The sequence below is a fragment of the Rhinopithecus bieti genome, unplaced genomic scaffold, assembly GCF_001698545.2.
Source record: "Rhinopithecus bieti isolate Rb0 unplaced genomic scaffold, ASM169854v2 scaffold_2254, whole genome shotgun sequence".
Taxonomy (NCBI): Eukaryota; Metazoa; Chordata; class Mammalia; order Primates; family Cercopithecidae; genus Rhinopithecus; species Rhinopithecus bieti.
In genome coordinates this window covers 3,134,631-3,149,893 of record NW_016803982.1, presented here as the reverse complement: position 1 = coordinate 3,149,893, position 15,263 = coordinate 3,134,631, and the positions used below count along the sequence as shown (strand labels likewise).

General features: G+C 39.2%; 1 protein-coding gene across 1 annotated transcript in view; it reads left to right on the top strand.

Moving 5' to 3' along the window:
• The window catches only part of PCCA (propionyl-CoA carboxylase subunit alpha), a 478,959-nt gene that overhangs the window by 24,941 nt on the left and 438,755 nt on the right, over nt 1–15,263 (top strand). Inside the window, exons 3-4 of the mRNA XM_017861220.1 lie at nt 5,667–5,714; nt 5,824–5,892. Of these exons, the coding sequence (XP_017716709.1) occupies nt 5,667–5,714; nt 5,824–5,892 (117 nt within the window). The remainder of the gene's footprint in view (nt 1–5,666; nt 5,715–5,823; nt 5,893–15,263) is intronic.

The window sequence follows — 15,263 nt, the reverse complement described above, 5'->3', positions numbered from 1 at the left end:
AAAAAAAAAAAAAAAAGAGAAAAATAACAACAACAGCAAAAGTCCTTAGGAAATGTTTTACTTCAGATGACATCATTAGTACAGTTATAGAGCAGCTACTGCCAAAGTTCTTCATTATCTATTCTGGTACCTGAAATCTCTGTCTTCAAGGGTCCAGGATCCTAATTTATAGTTGTCTTTTTCTGAGTGTCTTCAGGGTGCCTTATGAGTGACTCTCCACATACAGGATCAAGTCCCAGTTCCTTGAATGGCATATGAGTCCTTGTCTCATCTGGACTGTTTTTATCCTAGCTTTATTTGCTGCAGCTCTTCTAAGCATACCATGTGCTTGAATCATGTTGAGAATTCCTTATAATTCTTTAGTGCTACCCTCTTCTTCCGGTGTCACAACCTTTACACATGCTGTTCATGCGCTCCCTTCTCTGTGTGTAGCATCCTGCACACAGCCTTATTAGAGCACTTAACACAATTCGTTGTGTTTGTGCCATATTTTACTTGAAGTTGCCAAATGCACTTGATATTTACCTGTAATTGTTGATGCCGAGGGGCAGTTTTAGTTGGTTTTAATTGATTTGTATTTGTCTTCTGTTACAGGCATAGCCTACCTGGAAGAATGTATAGGAGACCAGTAACAGTGGTTGCCTTTTGGGCAAGGACTTGGGTGTTTCTTCAGTGTTAAAGTACAAAAGGGGACTTTTGTACTTTAAAAATTCTGAACCGTGATTTATTTAAAAGAAAATGTTATGTATGGAAGATTAATTGATATGGTTAGCTCTATTGAGTTTTATGCGCTAATTGGTAATACGTTAATAGCCCTTAACGGAGAAGATGTGTCAGATGCAGGTATTTGTTTTGATATAGCTTTTCCCTAGTTAGACAGATAAGGGCACACTCCTAAATTCGTAACAGCCTGGTATGTAGCCCAAAGGGGTGAAGAACAGTAGCTACAGCTAATGCTGAATGAATATATAGTACATGCTAGGCATTATTCTAAACACTTTAAGGGTGTTAATTAATATCATTCTCACAACCTCTTGTGGCAGGTGCTGTTTTTACCTTTATTTTACATACCAGGAAATGAGAGGCAAGAAGGATGACTTGTTCATAGCAGGACACACAGGAGGAGAACATAGAGTGCAGGGAGTTCAGCCTGGGTGGTTTGGCTGCAGACTGACTCGTAATGAGCATTCTGCTGCTTGAACAGAAATTAGAATGGGGATTCTTTCTTATTTCTTCCAGTGTTATGATTTGTTATATTTGCTGTAACAATTATTTAATAGATAATTTCTAGGAGTGGTGTTTGTGGTGATTACCAGAGATGGTCTGTTTCACAGTTAATATTAACATCACATTTTAAAACCCATTTAAGAAAGTGTAAACATTGTTTTCTCAGGATATGCTTACTGCTGAAGAGGGAGTTACCATGACCATTTAAATACAGAGAAGTAGATGATTTTACATTCTCAGACCTGAGGTGTGAGCGAGGCTCTGAGTGGTTTAGTGTTTTATCAAATTAGAAGTTTACCTATTTGTAAGGCAGGGGCTTGCCTCGGGTTGGTGGAGTTAAGACATATATGATGTAAAGGTTAAACCAAGACCTAGAAAGCTTTTTTCACTTCTGAGATTCTGGACTTTTTCCTGTGTGTTAAAATACTGCTCTAGGCCGGGCGTGGTGGCTCAGGCTTGTAATCCCAGCACTTTGGGAGGCCGAGGCAGGCGAATCACCTGAGGTCAGGAGTTCGAGACCAGCCTGGCCAAGATGGGGAAACCCCATCTCTACTAAAAATATAAAGAAATTAGCCAGGCGTGGTGGCACGCACCTGTAATCCCAGCTATCGGGAGGCTGAGGCAGGAGAATATCTTCAACCTGGGAGGCGGAGGTTACAATGAGCTGAGATCGCGCCACTGCCCTCCAGCCTGGGTGACAAAGTGAGACTCCATCTCAAAAAACAAACAAACATATTGCTCTAATTTATATAAGAGTACTTTTTAAAAGATCATGTATAACTCTAAGTCTTCTTTTAGAAATATAACTAACACTTTTTTTCTGTAGTTCCATTGAACTTAAAAACAATTCACAAATCCAGAAATTACCATGTGCTAATATGTATAACATCCAAATTACTTGGAATGGTGTGTTTTTAAAAATGATTAGCCTGTACAATTTTAGAGTAGGAAGAAAACCTTACTAAATAGCTTTCCTTTGGAGTGCTGCCAGTTTATGTGGAAATCAAGGCCTACAGAGATTGATTTACTTAAAGTTAAATAGGTCGTTAGTGGCAAAGCTGGACTTGGGTTTAGGTCTCTAGATAAACACAGGATACACAGCTTCTCTACTATTTGGTCTCAGCTGCTTCAAAATTTGGTGGTTATTCAAACTTAACGTTGTATTCAAATGGTGTAATCTGCTTAGCCTGGGCGTTTTTGGATATAAGCACAATTGGTATCTATTCTGAGTTACTGAAAATATGCCCTGTCCCAACAGAGATGGCAGATAAATTATTCTTACTTAGTATCAGACTTTCCTTTGAAAACAACTCATGACACTTAGAATTTCCCAGAACTTAGAAAATAAATTGTCAAGTAATTTTGGCCAAAGTGTTTTTTTTTTTTTTTTTTTTTTTTTTTTTTTTGAGACGGAGTCTTGCTCTGTCACCCAGGCTGGAGTGCAGTGGCACAATTTTAGCTCACTGCAACCTCTGCCTCCCGTGTTCAAGCGATTCCTGCCTCAGCCTNTAATCCCAGCATTTTGGGAGGCCAAGGTGAGCAGATGACTTGAGGTCAGGAGTTTGAGACCAGCCTGGCCAACATGGCAAAACCCCGTCTCTACTAAAAACACAAAAATTAGCTGGGCATGGTGGCACGTACCTGTAATTCCAGCTATTCAGGAGGCTGAGGCATGAAAAGCACTTGAACCCAGGAGGAGGAGGTTGCAGTGAGCTGAGATTGCGCTACCGCACTGCCTGGGTGACAGAGTGAGACTCTGTCTCTAAATAAATAAATAAATAGAAATCTGTTTGAAAATAACTAAAATAGGGCCAGGCGCAGCAGCTTATGCCTGTAATCCTAACATTTTGGGAGGACAAGGCAGGATGATCGCTTGAGCCCAGGAATTCAAGACAAACCTGGACAACACAGGGAGACCTCGTTTCTACAAAAAGTAAAAAAATTAGCTGGGTGTGGTGGCACATACCTGTAGTCCCAACTACTTGTGCAAGGCTGAGGTGGGAGGACTGCTTAAGCCCAGAGGTCAAAGTTGCAGTGAGCTGAAATCTTGCCACTACACTTCAGCCTGGGTGACAGAGCAAGACCTTATTTCAAAAAGAGAAAATAACTGAAATAGCATGAAATAGTATGGATGTATTAGATTTTTAAAAGGCAGATTGAAACAATAAATGTATCCACAGAAAAAAAGATGGAAAAGATTATTCTCCCTTAACTGTAGAATCACGTGACTTTTCTTTTAAAAAGTTATTGTCTTACTGAATATTCTAAACTCTCTAAAATGAATGTATTATTACCTTTAAAATAAGGAAAAATGAAAAGTATCTCTAAAAACAGATACCTTCTCAAGAAAATGTTGGAATCATTGGAACAGTTTCTTAAAAACTGCTTGTAGCTAGGTTCAGTGGCACACTTGTAGTCCCAGCTACTTAGGAGGCTGAGGTGGGAGGATCACTTGAGCCCAGAAGTTGTGGGCTGTAGTGTAGTGTATCAATCAGGTGTCCGCACCAAATGTAGCATCAATGGTAACCTCCCAGGAGTAGGGGTCCACTAGGATGCTTAAGGAGGGAAGAATTGACCCAGGCTGGAAACAGAGCAAGTCAAAACTCCTGTGCTGATCAGTAGTGGGATCAAGACTGTGAATAGCTACCATACTTCAGACTGGGCAACATAGCAAGACTTCTATCTCTTAAACAGTAAAATAAAATAAAATAAATTTTTAAACTGCTTGAAGCAGTTTTAAGAGAAAATTTTTAAAGTTTAATCAGAAAACAATATATTATCACATAAAATAGTCTGACATTCTTCCATCTAGATTGAAGAAGAAATGTGCTTAACAGATGAATTAGGAATTTAGGTTAATGTATGGAATAGATTTTCAAGCACATTATTCAGTAGGCTAACAGGATAATCTTAAATATAACACAATGATTTATGCAGAGGCATAATATCTTCTTACGATATACAAAAGTAAGCATGGTTCTGAGGAACAGGTAAAGCCAGTCACAAGAAAACGAATGCTGCCTGGGCCTCATGGCATAGGACATAGTGATAAGGGCAAGGGAGCATTCAGAGTACCCAACACTTAACCTTTTTTTTGAGACGGAGTCTTGCTCTGTCACCCAGGCTGGAGTGCAGTGGCACAATTTTAGCTCACTGCAACCTCTGCCTCCCGTGTTCAAGCGATTCCTGCCTCAGCCTACCAAGTAGCTGAGATTACTTGGGATTACCAGCACTTGGGATTACAGGCATGCACCACCACATCAGGCTAATTTTTGTATTTTAATTATTTATTTATTTATTATTTATTTATTTATTTATTTATTTATTTCGAGACGGAGACTTGCTTTGTCTCCAGGCAGGAGTGCAGGGGCGTGATCTGGGCTCACTGCAGTCTCCACCTCCTAGGTTCACGCCATTCTCCTGCCTCAGCCTCCCGAGTAGCTGGGATTACAGGCGCACACCACTAGACCCAGCTAATCTTTTTGTTTTTAAGTTTTTTGTATTTTTAGTAGAGACGGGGTTTCACCATACTGGCCAGGATGGTCTCGATCTCCTGACCTCATGATCCACCCACCTTGGCCTCGCAAAGTTCTGGGATTACAGGCGTGAGCCACTGTGCCCACCCTTTTTGTATTTTTAGTAGAGACGGGGTTTCACCATGTTGGTCAGACTGGTCTGGAACTCCTGACCTTGTGATCCACCTGCCTCGGCCTCCCAAAGTGCTGGGATTATAGGCATGAGCCAGTTCCCCCCGGGCTTGACCAAAGTCTTTTTATTTTTTATTTTTGAGACGGAGTCTCGCTCTGTTGCCCAGGCTGGAGTGCAGTGGCTGGATCTCAGCTCACTGCAAGCTCCACCTCCCGGGTTCACGCCGTTCTTCTGCCTCAGCCTCCCGAGTAGCTGGGACTACAGGCGCCCGCCACCTCGCCCAGCTAGTTTTTTGTGTTTTTTAGTAGAGACGGGGTTTCACCGTGTTAGCCAGGATGGTCTCAATCTCCTGACCTCTTGATCCGCCTGTCTCGGCCTCCCAAAGTGCTGGGATTACAGGCTTGAGCCACCGCGCCCGGCCGACCAAATTGTTTTAGTGTCTGAAATATCATTTGAAGATTTTCTTTTGGCTAGAGAATTGATAAATACCCCCATTGTGAATATATTCACCTACTATGCTTTAACAAAGTAATTATAGAACCCAAACATATCAGGTGAATTTTGTAGTTTCCTGGTTGTAAATGATTATACTATTTAATAACCTATTTTAATATTACCCTAACTATTTATAGTGCATTTAATATCAGTCTAAGTAATATAGTATTTAATGTTACTCTAAGAAGTGATGTTTTTTAGGATTATATTCAGTGTTAATGTTGGAAAAAGTTGGTGTTTTTTGGTCCCAAAGTAAGAGTAACAATTTCTAATGAATGTGTTTTTTCTCTCTTCAGACTTTTGATAAAATTCTTATTGCTAATAGAGGAGAAATTGCATGTCGGGTGAGTAGAATTTTCATCTTATTTTCCATTTTACTCTATGAAATTATTTATTATTAAACCCCTTTAAGTGTGAATCACTATTAATAGACATTAATATATTTTAAAATAGGTTATTAAAACTTGCAAGAAGATGGGCATTAAGACAGTTGCCATCCACAGTGATGTTGATGCTAGTTCTGTAAGTATATTTTTGCTTTGTTTAAATCAGGACTTAATTTTGGGTCAAGCAGAAAAAGTGAGAAATACAGCTTTTTTTCTTGGCCTGCAAAAGATATATTCAAATTTAAAAACTGTTTACTTGTTCACTGTTGTGTTAAGCAAAATGACATTATCACAGTATCTTCTATATGTGCCTTAAGTATTTTCTTTTCACAGCTTTAAAAACTTAGACTGAAAAATTGCGAGGCTGATTGCTGGTCACCAAGTAGATTTAAGCAAAGCATGAGGAAGTGTGAGTCAAAGATTAATGAAATGTTTACACAATGCTCCCTTATGAGAGCACTTTCACCCAGCATAACTTCAGTATCACTAAGGGAATGCTACAATTGTTTCACCTTTCCTAAATGCTTCAACGTGTTCAGCTGAAAGTTTGACAAAAATGAAAGTCAGGTTAATGCTAATTGGATACGAACAAAAGAAGATTTAGCATAAAGCAGATATACTTTTATTTGGTATTTTTAACACAGCAGGCCTTTATTTATTTATTTATTTTGAGACAGAGTCTTGATCTGTCGTCCAGGCTGGAGTACAGTGGCGTGATCTCACTTCATTACAACCTCTGCCTCCTGGGTTCAAGTGATTCTTCCGCCTCAGCCTCCTGAGTAGCTGGGATTACAGGCACCTGCCGTCATGCCTGGCTAATTTTTGTATTTTTGGAGAGACGGGGTTTCACCATGTTGGCCAGGCTGGTGTTGAACTCCTGACCTTAGGTGATCCGCCTGCCCCGGCCTCCCAAAGTGCTAGGATTACAGGCTTGAGCCAGCACACCCGGCCCACAGCAGGGACTTTTTTAGTAGTAGTGTTATGAATGAGTAGAAAAAAATACCCTGGGGAAAGAACGTAAATTATTAGGTCTTTATGGCATGAACTATAAGTAGTTGAATACTAATGCAAGCATTGTTTCTCATTGTCTCACACTACTTTTGATAATGGGACCCTTTGGTAGGGTCCATCACTTAATGACAGGGATATGTTCTGAGAAATGCATCGTTAGGTGAGTTCAATATTATGTGACCATCACAGAATGTACTTACGCAAACCTTGATAATATAGCCTAGTATACACCTATATGGTATAGCCTATTCCTCCTGTGCTACAAACCTGTACAGCATGTGACTGTACTAAATACTGTAGGCAATTGTAACACAATGGTGTTTGTGTATATAGGTGTATCTAAATACAGAAAAGGTACAGTAAAAATGTAGTATAAAAGATTAAAAATGGTACACTTGTATAGGACACTTACTGTGGATGGAGCTTGTAGGACTGGAAGCTGGTCTGGGTGAGTCAGGGAGTGAGCGAAGGCCTCACTGTCACTACTGAAGACATTACTGTCACTACTGTAGACTTCATAAACACTGTGCACTTAGGCTACCCTACATTTATAGAAAAATAGTTTTCTTTCTTCAGTAATAAATTAACCTTAGCATACCATAACTTTTTTACATTGTAAACTTTTAAATTTTGTCTTTACTCTTTGACTCTTTCTTTCTTTCTCTTTTTTTTTTTTTGAGACAGAGTCTTACTCTGTCAGCCAGGCTAGAGTGCAGTGGCACAATCTTGGCTCACTGCAACCTCTGTCTCCCGGGTTCAAGCAATTCTCCTGCCTCATCCTCTCGAGTAGCTGGGATTACAGGCCTGTGCCACCATGCTTAGCTAAGTTTTGTATTTTTAGTAGAGACAGGGTTTCACCATGTTGGCCAGGCTGGTCTTGAACTTCTGACCTCAGGTAATCCACCCGCCTCACCCTCCCAAAGTGCTGGGATTACAGGCGTGAGCCACCACGCCTGGGTTTAGTCTTTGACTCTTTCTTAATAAAACAGCATAAAATGCAAACATTGTACAACTGTACAAAAATGTTTTCTTTATATCCTTGTTTTATAAGCTTTTTTCTGTTTTAAAGTTTTTTATTTTCATTTATTTTTTACTTTTGAACTTTTTTGGTAAAAACGAAGACTCAAATGCATACATTAGCCTAGACCTGCACAGGATCAGGCTCATCATCAGTACATACATCAGGATCAGGCTCATACATCAGTAGGCACGAGATCACATTAAGTTAGAAAGCTTCTACACAGCCAAGGAAGCAACAAAATGAAGAGACAATCCACAGAATGGGAGAAAATATTTGCAAACTACCCATCTGATGAGGGATTAGTAACCAGAATGTATAAGGAGCTCAAACAACTCTATAGGAAAAAATTCTAATAATTTGATTAAAAAATGAGCAAAAAGGCCAGGTGCGGTGGTTCACGCCTGTAATCCCAGCACTTTGGGAGACTGAGTGGGCAGATCACTTGAGGTCAGGAGTTCGAGACTTAGAATAAATAAATGCATGTTTAACCAGCCTGGCCAACATGGTGAAACCCTGTCTCTACTAAAAATACAAAAATTAGCCAGGTGTGGTGGCACACATCTGTAGTCCCAGCTACTTGGAGGCCGGGGCAGGAAGCTTGAACCTGGGAGGTGGAGGTTGCTGTGAGCCAAGATCGTGCCACTGCACTCTAGCCTGAGCGACCAGGCGAGACTATGTCCAAAGGAAAAGAAAAAGGGGGCAAAAGATCTGAATAGGCATTTTTCAAAAGAAGACATACAAATCACAAATAGATATATGTAAATGTGCTCGACAGTATTCATTACGGAAATGCAAATCAGAAGTACAATGAGATATCTCACCCCAGTTAAAATGGCTTTTATCCAAAAGACATAACGAGTACTGTCGAGGATGTAGAGAAAGAACCCTCATACACTGTTGGTGAGAATGTAAGTTACTACAACCACTGTAAAGAACAGTGTGGAGGTTCCTCAAAAAACTAAAACTATCATATGATCCAGCTGCTAGATGTACATCCACTGCTAGGGGTACACCTAGCACCTGGGAAATCAGTATATGGAGGAGATATCTGCACTCCCATGTTTATTGTAGCATTTTTCACAATAGCCAAGATTTGGAGGCAACTTAAGTGTCCATCAATAGATGAATGGATAAAGAAAATGTGGTACATATGTACGGTACCATTCAGCCATAAAAAAGAATGAGATCTTGTCATTTGCAATAGCAGGGATGGAACTGGTGGAGGACATTATGTTAAGTGAAATAAGCCAGGCACAGAAATGCAAGTTTTGCATGTACTCACTCATTTGTGGGAGCTAGAAATGAAAACAATTGGACTCATAGACATACAGAGTAGAAGGATGGTTACCAGAGGCTAGGCAGGGTGTATGGAGCGGAGGGGTGGGGATGATTAATGGGTACAAGAATATAGTTAGATGGAATAAATAAGATCTTGTATTTGATGGCACAACAGGGGACTACAGTCTGCAGTAATTTGTGGTACATTTTAGAATAATTTAGGGAATAGAATTGGGATGCTTGTAACACAAATAAATGAATGATTGAGATGATGGCTACCCATTTATCCTGATGTGATTATTATACATTGTATGCTTGTATCAAAATATTTCATTACTTCATAAATATATACACCTCCTATATACCCACAAAAATAAAAAAAGACATCACTAGGCAAATAGGAATACATGCAGTACATTGCTGACCAAAATGTCATATGGCGTACGACTGTATTCTGATCTACAGGTAGACATTTCAGACTTTCACTTTTACAAAAGTGGTTTCGAAAGAATTGTTGTTACGTTTTTCTCATTCGTACTTTTCCTGAGCACATGTGGTAGTTTTATGTTTTAGAGACTTTTCACCACTTCTGGCTGAAAGTAGAATATACCAGAGATTATGATGCATAATTTATAATAAAATTTACCAGACCCCATAATGGAAGCAATTGCCCACTCAGTCAAAACTTTCTCTTATTATGACCTAATTTAAGTCTGTTTCTAGAAAGACACCATAAGTAAAAGCAGGATAATGATGGTTGGAATGTCAAATGTTTCATTTCAACCTCAACAGTAGGGTCAAATCTGCTATGTGGTTTCTGTTTCAGTCTCAAGGATGTGAACTGAGACTGAAAAGGTGAATTCCTGTAACAGCATGTTTTGCTTCCTCAGCACATGATCACAGAGGTTACTATTATAGCTAATCAGCTTTTTAGTATGAGTAACATGAACAAGCCATGCTATTCAGATGTATTTGCATGTTTGTTTTCAAGAGGTGAGCATTTTAAATGTAACTTGGAGTAAAAAACCTTATAGACTTTGCATGTTAATTTCATATGTGGAAATGTAAATACTATTCCAGTAGGAAAATACTGCAACAATTGATTGTGAAAGCTATTCATTGCCTATTATAAACAACGAATTTTCAAGGTAATTATGCAAGGAAAAGGAAGAATGGATACTACACATATTAACTGATAAGTCACACAAGGAAGGAAAGCCAGCTAACTTGCAAACAATGTTTGATGGAAAAATGTTGGCTTTTAGAGATGATTATGCAGTTTACGTCTGTTGGTCCCTTCCCGCCCATATGTTCTTCAAAATTCTTCAGGATTCTTGGTCCTTTGCTCTTCCATGTGAATTTTAGGATGAGCTGGTCAAATTACTCCCCTTCCCCAATTTTTAGCTACCATGAACAAGATTTTTAAAAGTATAACTTTTGCATGTCTTTTTGTGAACATAATTTTGATTTTTTTGGGGTAAATATCTAGGAGTGGAGTAGCTGGGTCTTGGGGTAGATAAGGAGTTGGCAACTTTTTTTGTTTGAAAATAAATATATTTTTGTCTGGATAGCAATGTATTTAAGATTTTGCAGGCCCCTGTGGTCTCTGTTACATATGCTTCTTTTTGTTTTGTTTTGTTTTAACAACACTTTAAAAATGTGAAAACTATCGTTAGCTTGAGAGCTGTGCAAAAACAGCCGTTGGATCAGATTTGGCCTGTGGGTAGACAGTATTTTGCTGATGCCCAGAATAAATAAATGCGTGTTTAAATTTATAAGAAGCTGCTAAACAGTTCTCTGTCATGGTTGTATCATATTTTACTCCCTCCAGAAACGTATGAGGTCAGGGTGCTTTTGTGTCCTTGCCAGCACTTGGTGTTTTCAGTCCATTTGATTTTGTGTTTTATTTTTAAGTGGTTGTGAAGCAGTTTGTCATTGTGCTTTTAATTTTAGATTTTCCTGATGGATACTGATGTTGAGTACTTTTTTGTGTTATTGGTCATTCATTTACATTTTTTTCTGAAGCATTTGTTCAAACACAATGAAAAAAATTTAGAAAAGTAGTACCAGTATACTGGTATCAGTTTACCGTTATATACCAGTATAAGGGTATCTGTATACCCTTCACCTAGATTCACCAGTTGTTAACATTTTGGCTGTTTGCTTTATATCTGTATCCATATATACCTTGTGTGTGTGCATTTTTTTTTTTTTTTTTTTTGGCTAAACGATTTGAAAATAAATTACAGGACATGGTTGAAGCTGGAAACCATCATTCTCAGCAGACTGTCACAGGGACAGAAAACCAAACACCTCATGTTCTCACTCATAGGTGGGAACTGAACAATGAGTACACTTGGACACAGGGTTGGGAACATCACACACTGGGGCCTGTGGTGGGGTGGGGGGATGGGGGAGGGATAGCATTAGGAGAAATACCTAATGTAAGTGATGGGTTGATGGGTGCAAACCAACGTGACACATGATATACCTATGTAAAACCTGCATGTTGGTGCAAATGTACCCTAGAACTTATAGGTTAAAAAAAAAAAAGCATACAAAAAATCCCTGGACAGGGAAAAAAAAAAAAAAAAAAAGAAAATAAGTTACAGACATTGTGGCATTTTATCCCTAAATACTATTCATCTCGCAGTAATAAGTATGGTTTTCTACATATCTATAATATCTTATGAAACCTAAGAAAATAACTCATTATTCTGTAATATCATGTAATATGCATACCACATTCAGGTTTCTCCACTTGACCCCGGTTGTCCTTTTTAATATTTTTCTTTGATCCACAGTTCAGTCAAGGCTCATGAGTTACATTTGGTTATTATACGTCTTTAGTCTCTTAATCTAAAATAGTGCCCCTATCCTCCCTCCTTTTTTTGTTTGATTTTTATTATGTTGGCTTTTAGACATTCTGGCTTTGTATGATTATTTTCTCATGAATAGATTCAAATTAAATATTTGACAAGACTACTTCATAAGTGCTTTTTTTCTTTTCTTTTTTTTTGAGACAGGGTCTGTCTCAGTTGTCCAGGCTGGAGTGCAGTGGTGAGATTATAGTTCACTCCAGCCTGACTTCCTGGGTACAAGCAATCCTCCCACCTTAGTTTCCCAAGTAGTTGTGACTACAGGTGCATGCCAGCACGCCTGGCTAATTTTTGTATTTTTTGTAGAGATGGGGTTTCATCATCTTGCCCAGGCTGGTCTTGAACTCCTGGGCTCAAGAGGTCCTCCTGCCTTGGCCTCTAAACTGCTGGGATTACAGGCGTGAGCCTCCATACCCCAGCCAGTAATGTTATATATATTTTTAATAGTAATATTGTAACAAGAGGTTCTTAATGTTGAATTGTTCTGTTGTTATGCTAAGTATGATCATTTGGTTTTACCAGGTCTTCCCATTATAATGGTGCATTTTCTTTTTTTTTATTAAATACTTTTTGGGGTGAGTTTTTGAATCCATGTGAATATTTTGTCCCTCGACCACCTCTCTAACGTTTTTGCATAGATAATGAAAATTGCCTGAGCCTGATTACTTTGGTTGCATTTGTCTTTTTTGCTGTCTGTTGAGTAAGCTGTTGATTTTCTGCTCCATTTTGAATCTGCCTGTTTTTATGTATTATCTTTTTTCTTATGTATTGAGGCCTTCAGTATATTTATTTTTAGCATACTTAATTTAAAGAAATATCATATTGTATTAGTTCAAGTTTGTGGGTGTTTATTTCTATTCTTGACTCTTCCTCATGACGTACTGTTTCCTCACATGTTTAAATTTTGGCATGTGATTTTATGTTGGTGCTTTTATTGTTGAATTTCAAGATGGTTTGGGTTATGGATTTGGCCAGGTAGGGTAGGTGTTATATTTGTTTCCATCACACCATCAGGTATCACCTATCTGGGACTAATTTTTATATTAATATTTTGGCATAAAGATTGTCAAAGTTTGAAGATCATGGGAAGAACAAAATGAGATTGCACACACACATACACACCTGTTGAATAGGCTCGTGGTTTCTAATTTCTAGAGACATTTTCCTTTACTTTGAACCACAGAGATACGAACATACAGTTTATCCTCTCTATTTAGTCGGTTGATTTCTCCCCCACAACCTTTCACTGAGAATGTAATCTTTGAGCCTCCTGGCTTTAGACAGAAGGGTTTCCTTCAAATCTCCAACTCACATGGGATCTGTTTCCTTTCTCTGATTGTTAAAACGCAATCTTCTAGATTATTGAGATTCCCACCTTCACTCTCCAAGACTGGCTCTTGTGGATGCAGACTGATTTTCATTTTTATATTATTTATTTATTTATTTATTTGAGCTGGAGTTTTGCTCTTGTTGTCCAGGCTGGAATGCAATGGCGTGATCTCAGCTCACTGCAACCTCCACCTCCTGGGTTCAAGCGATTCTCCTGCCTCAGCCTCCCAAATAGCTGGGCTGGCAGGCATGCATCACCAAACCTAGCTAATTTTGAATTTTCAGTAGAGACAGGGTTTCACCATGTTGGCCAGGCTGGTCTCGAACTCCTGACCTCAGGTGATCCACCCGCCTCAGCCTTCCAAAGTGCTGAGATTACAGGTTTGAGCCACCGTGCCTAGCCAGATTTTTAGATTACTTTTTTTTTTGAGACAGAGCCTTGCCCTGTTGCCCAGGCTGGAGTGCAGTGGCGTGAGCATAGCAAACTACAGCCATGAACTCCTGCGCTCAAGTGATAGTCCTGCTTCAGCCTCCTGAGTAGCTGGGACTACATGTACATGCTGTTGCGGCCTGCTTCCTTTTTCTTTGTTTTTCATCCCTTGTAGTTTTTTTGTGAGCCAAGCCCTTCATTTGAAGGATGTTTGTTATATTTAATCTAGGTCTTTAGATGTTTTAAGGAGGATTTGCAGGTTATTTAGTTGGCTTATTGTTGGTTTGTCTTAAAACAATATGACATCCTATTCTCTGTTGAGGAAATTCTCTCAATTTCTTTGAGAAATAAAGACTGATCTAGAGTAGTCTTAAAGTCAGGCTTTCCCTAGGAAAAGAGTTCATTTATAACGATGAGATTAATGTGCCTGAATCCAGGGATGAGGCCACAGGGAAGCAGTATAAAATACTCCAATGGGAATTGGTCAGGGAAGGAAAAAGCAAGATGGGAGTTAAGCTTCTTATTAAGTCATGAATTGTCTTTTATGTTTCATTTTCCAGGCCCTAGAAAAGCATGCTTGTTATTCTCTGGGAAGATTTGTGGAGAATGGTTTATGAAGAGAAGACAATTCTAGTGCAAGAATGTAACCAGCTGGGATTTTGATTGATATTGCATTGTGTCTGTAGATCATTTTGGAGTGTATAGCTATCTCGACATTTTTTAAGTCTTCCTATCCATGAACATGTGATATTCTTCCATATTTAGGTCACCTGGATTTCTTTCAGCAAGGTTTGGTAGTTTTGTACTACTATAAATGTAATTAGTTTTTTAATTTCAATTTTTAAAATTAGTTGCAAGGCTATAGAAATACAATTGATTTTCATATAATGATTTTGATTCCTGTAAACTTGCTGAACTCTTTTATTAGTTCTAATAGTTTTTTAGTGGATTTCTTAGGATTTTTTTTTTTTTCAGACAGACTCTCTGTCACCCAGGCTGGAGTGTCCTGGCATGATCTTGGCCCACTGCAACCTCCACCTCCTGGGGTCAAGTGATTCTCCTGCCTCAGCCTCCCGAGTAGCTGGGGTTACAGGCATGCACCACCACACCCAGCTACTTTTTTTGTATTTTTAGAGATGGGGTTTCACCATATAGGCCAGGCTGGTCTCGAACTCCTGACCTCAAGTGATCCTCCCACCTTGGCCTCCCAAAGTGCTGGGATTACAGGTGTGAGCCACCTCGCCTGGGCCTTAGGATTTTTTTTTTTTTTTTTTTTTTTTTTTTTGAGACCAAGTCTCGTTCTGTTGCCCAGGCTGGAGTGCAATGGTGCGATCTTGGCTCACTGTAACCTCCGCCTCCCAGGTTCAAGTAATGCCTCAGCCTCCCGAATAGCTGGGACTAAAGGCACCTGCCACCACACCTGGCTAATTTTTTGTATTTTAGTAGAGATGGAGTTTCACCACATTGACCAGGCTGGGCTCGAACTCCTGACCTCGTGATCTGCCCACCTCGGCCTCCCAAAGTGCTAGGATTACAGGTGTGAACCACTGCGCCTGGCC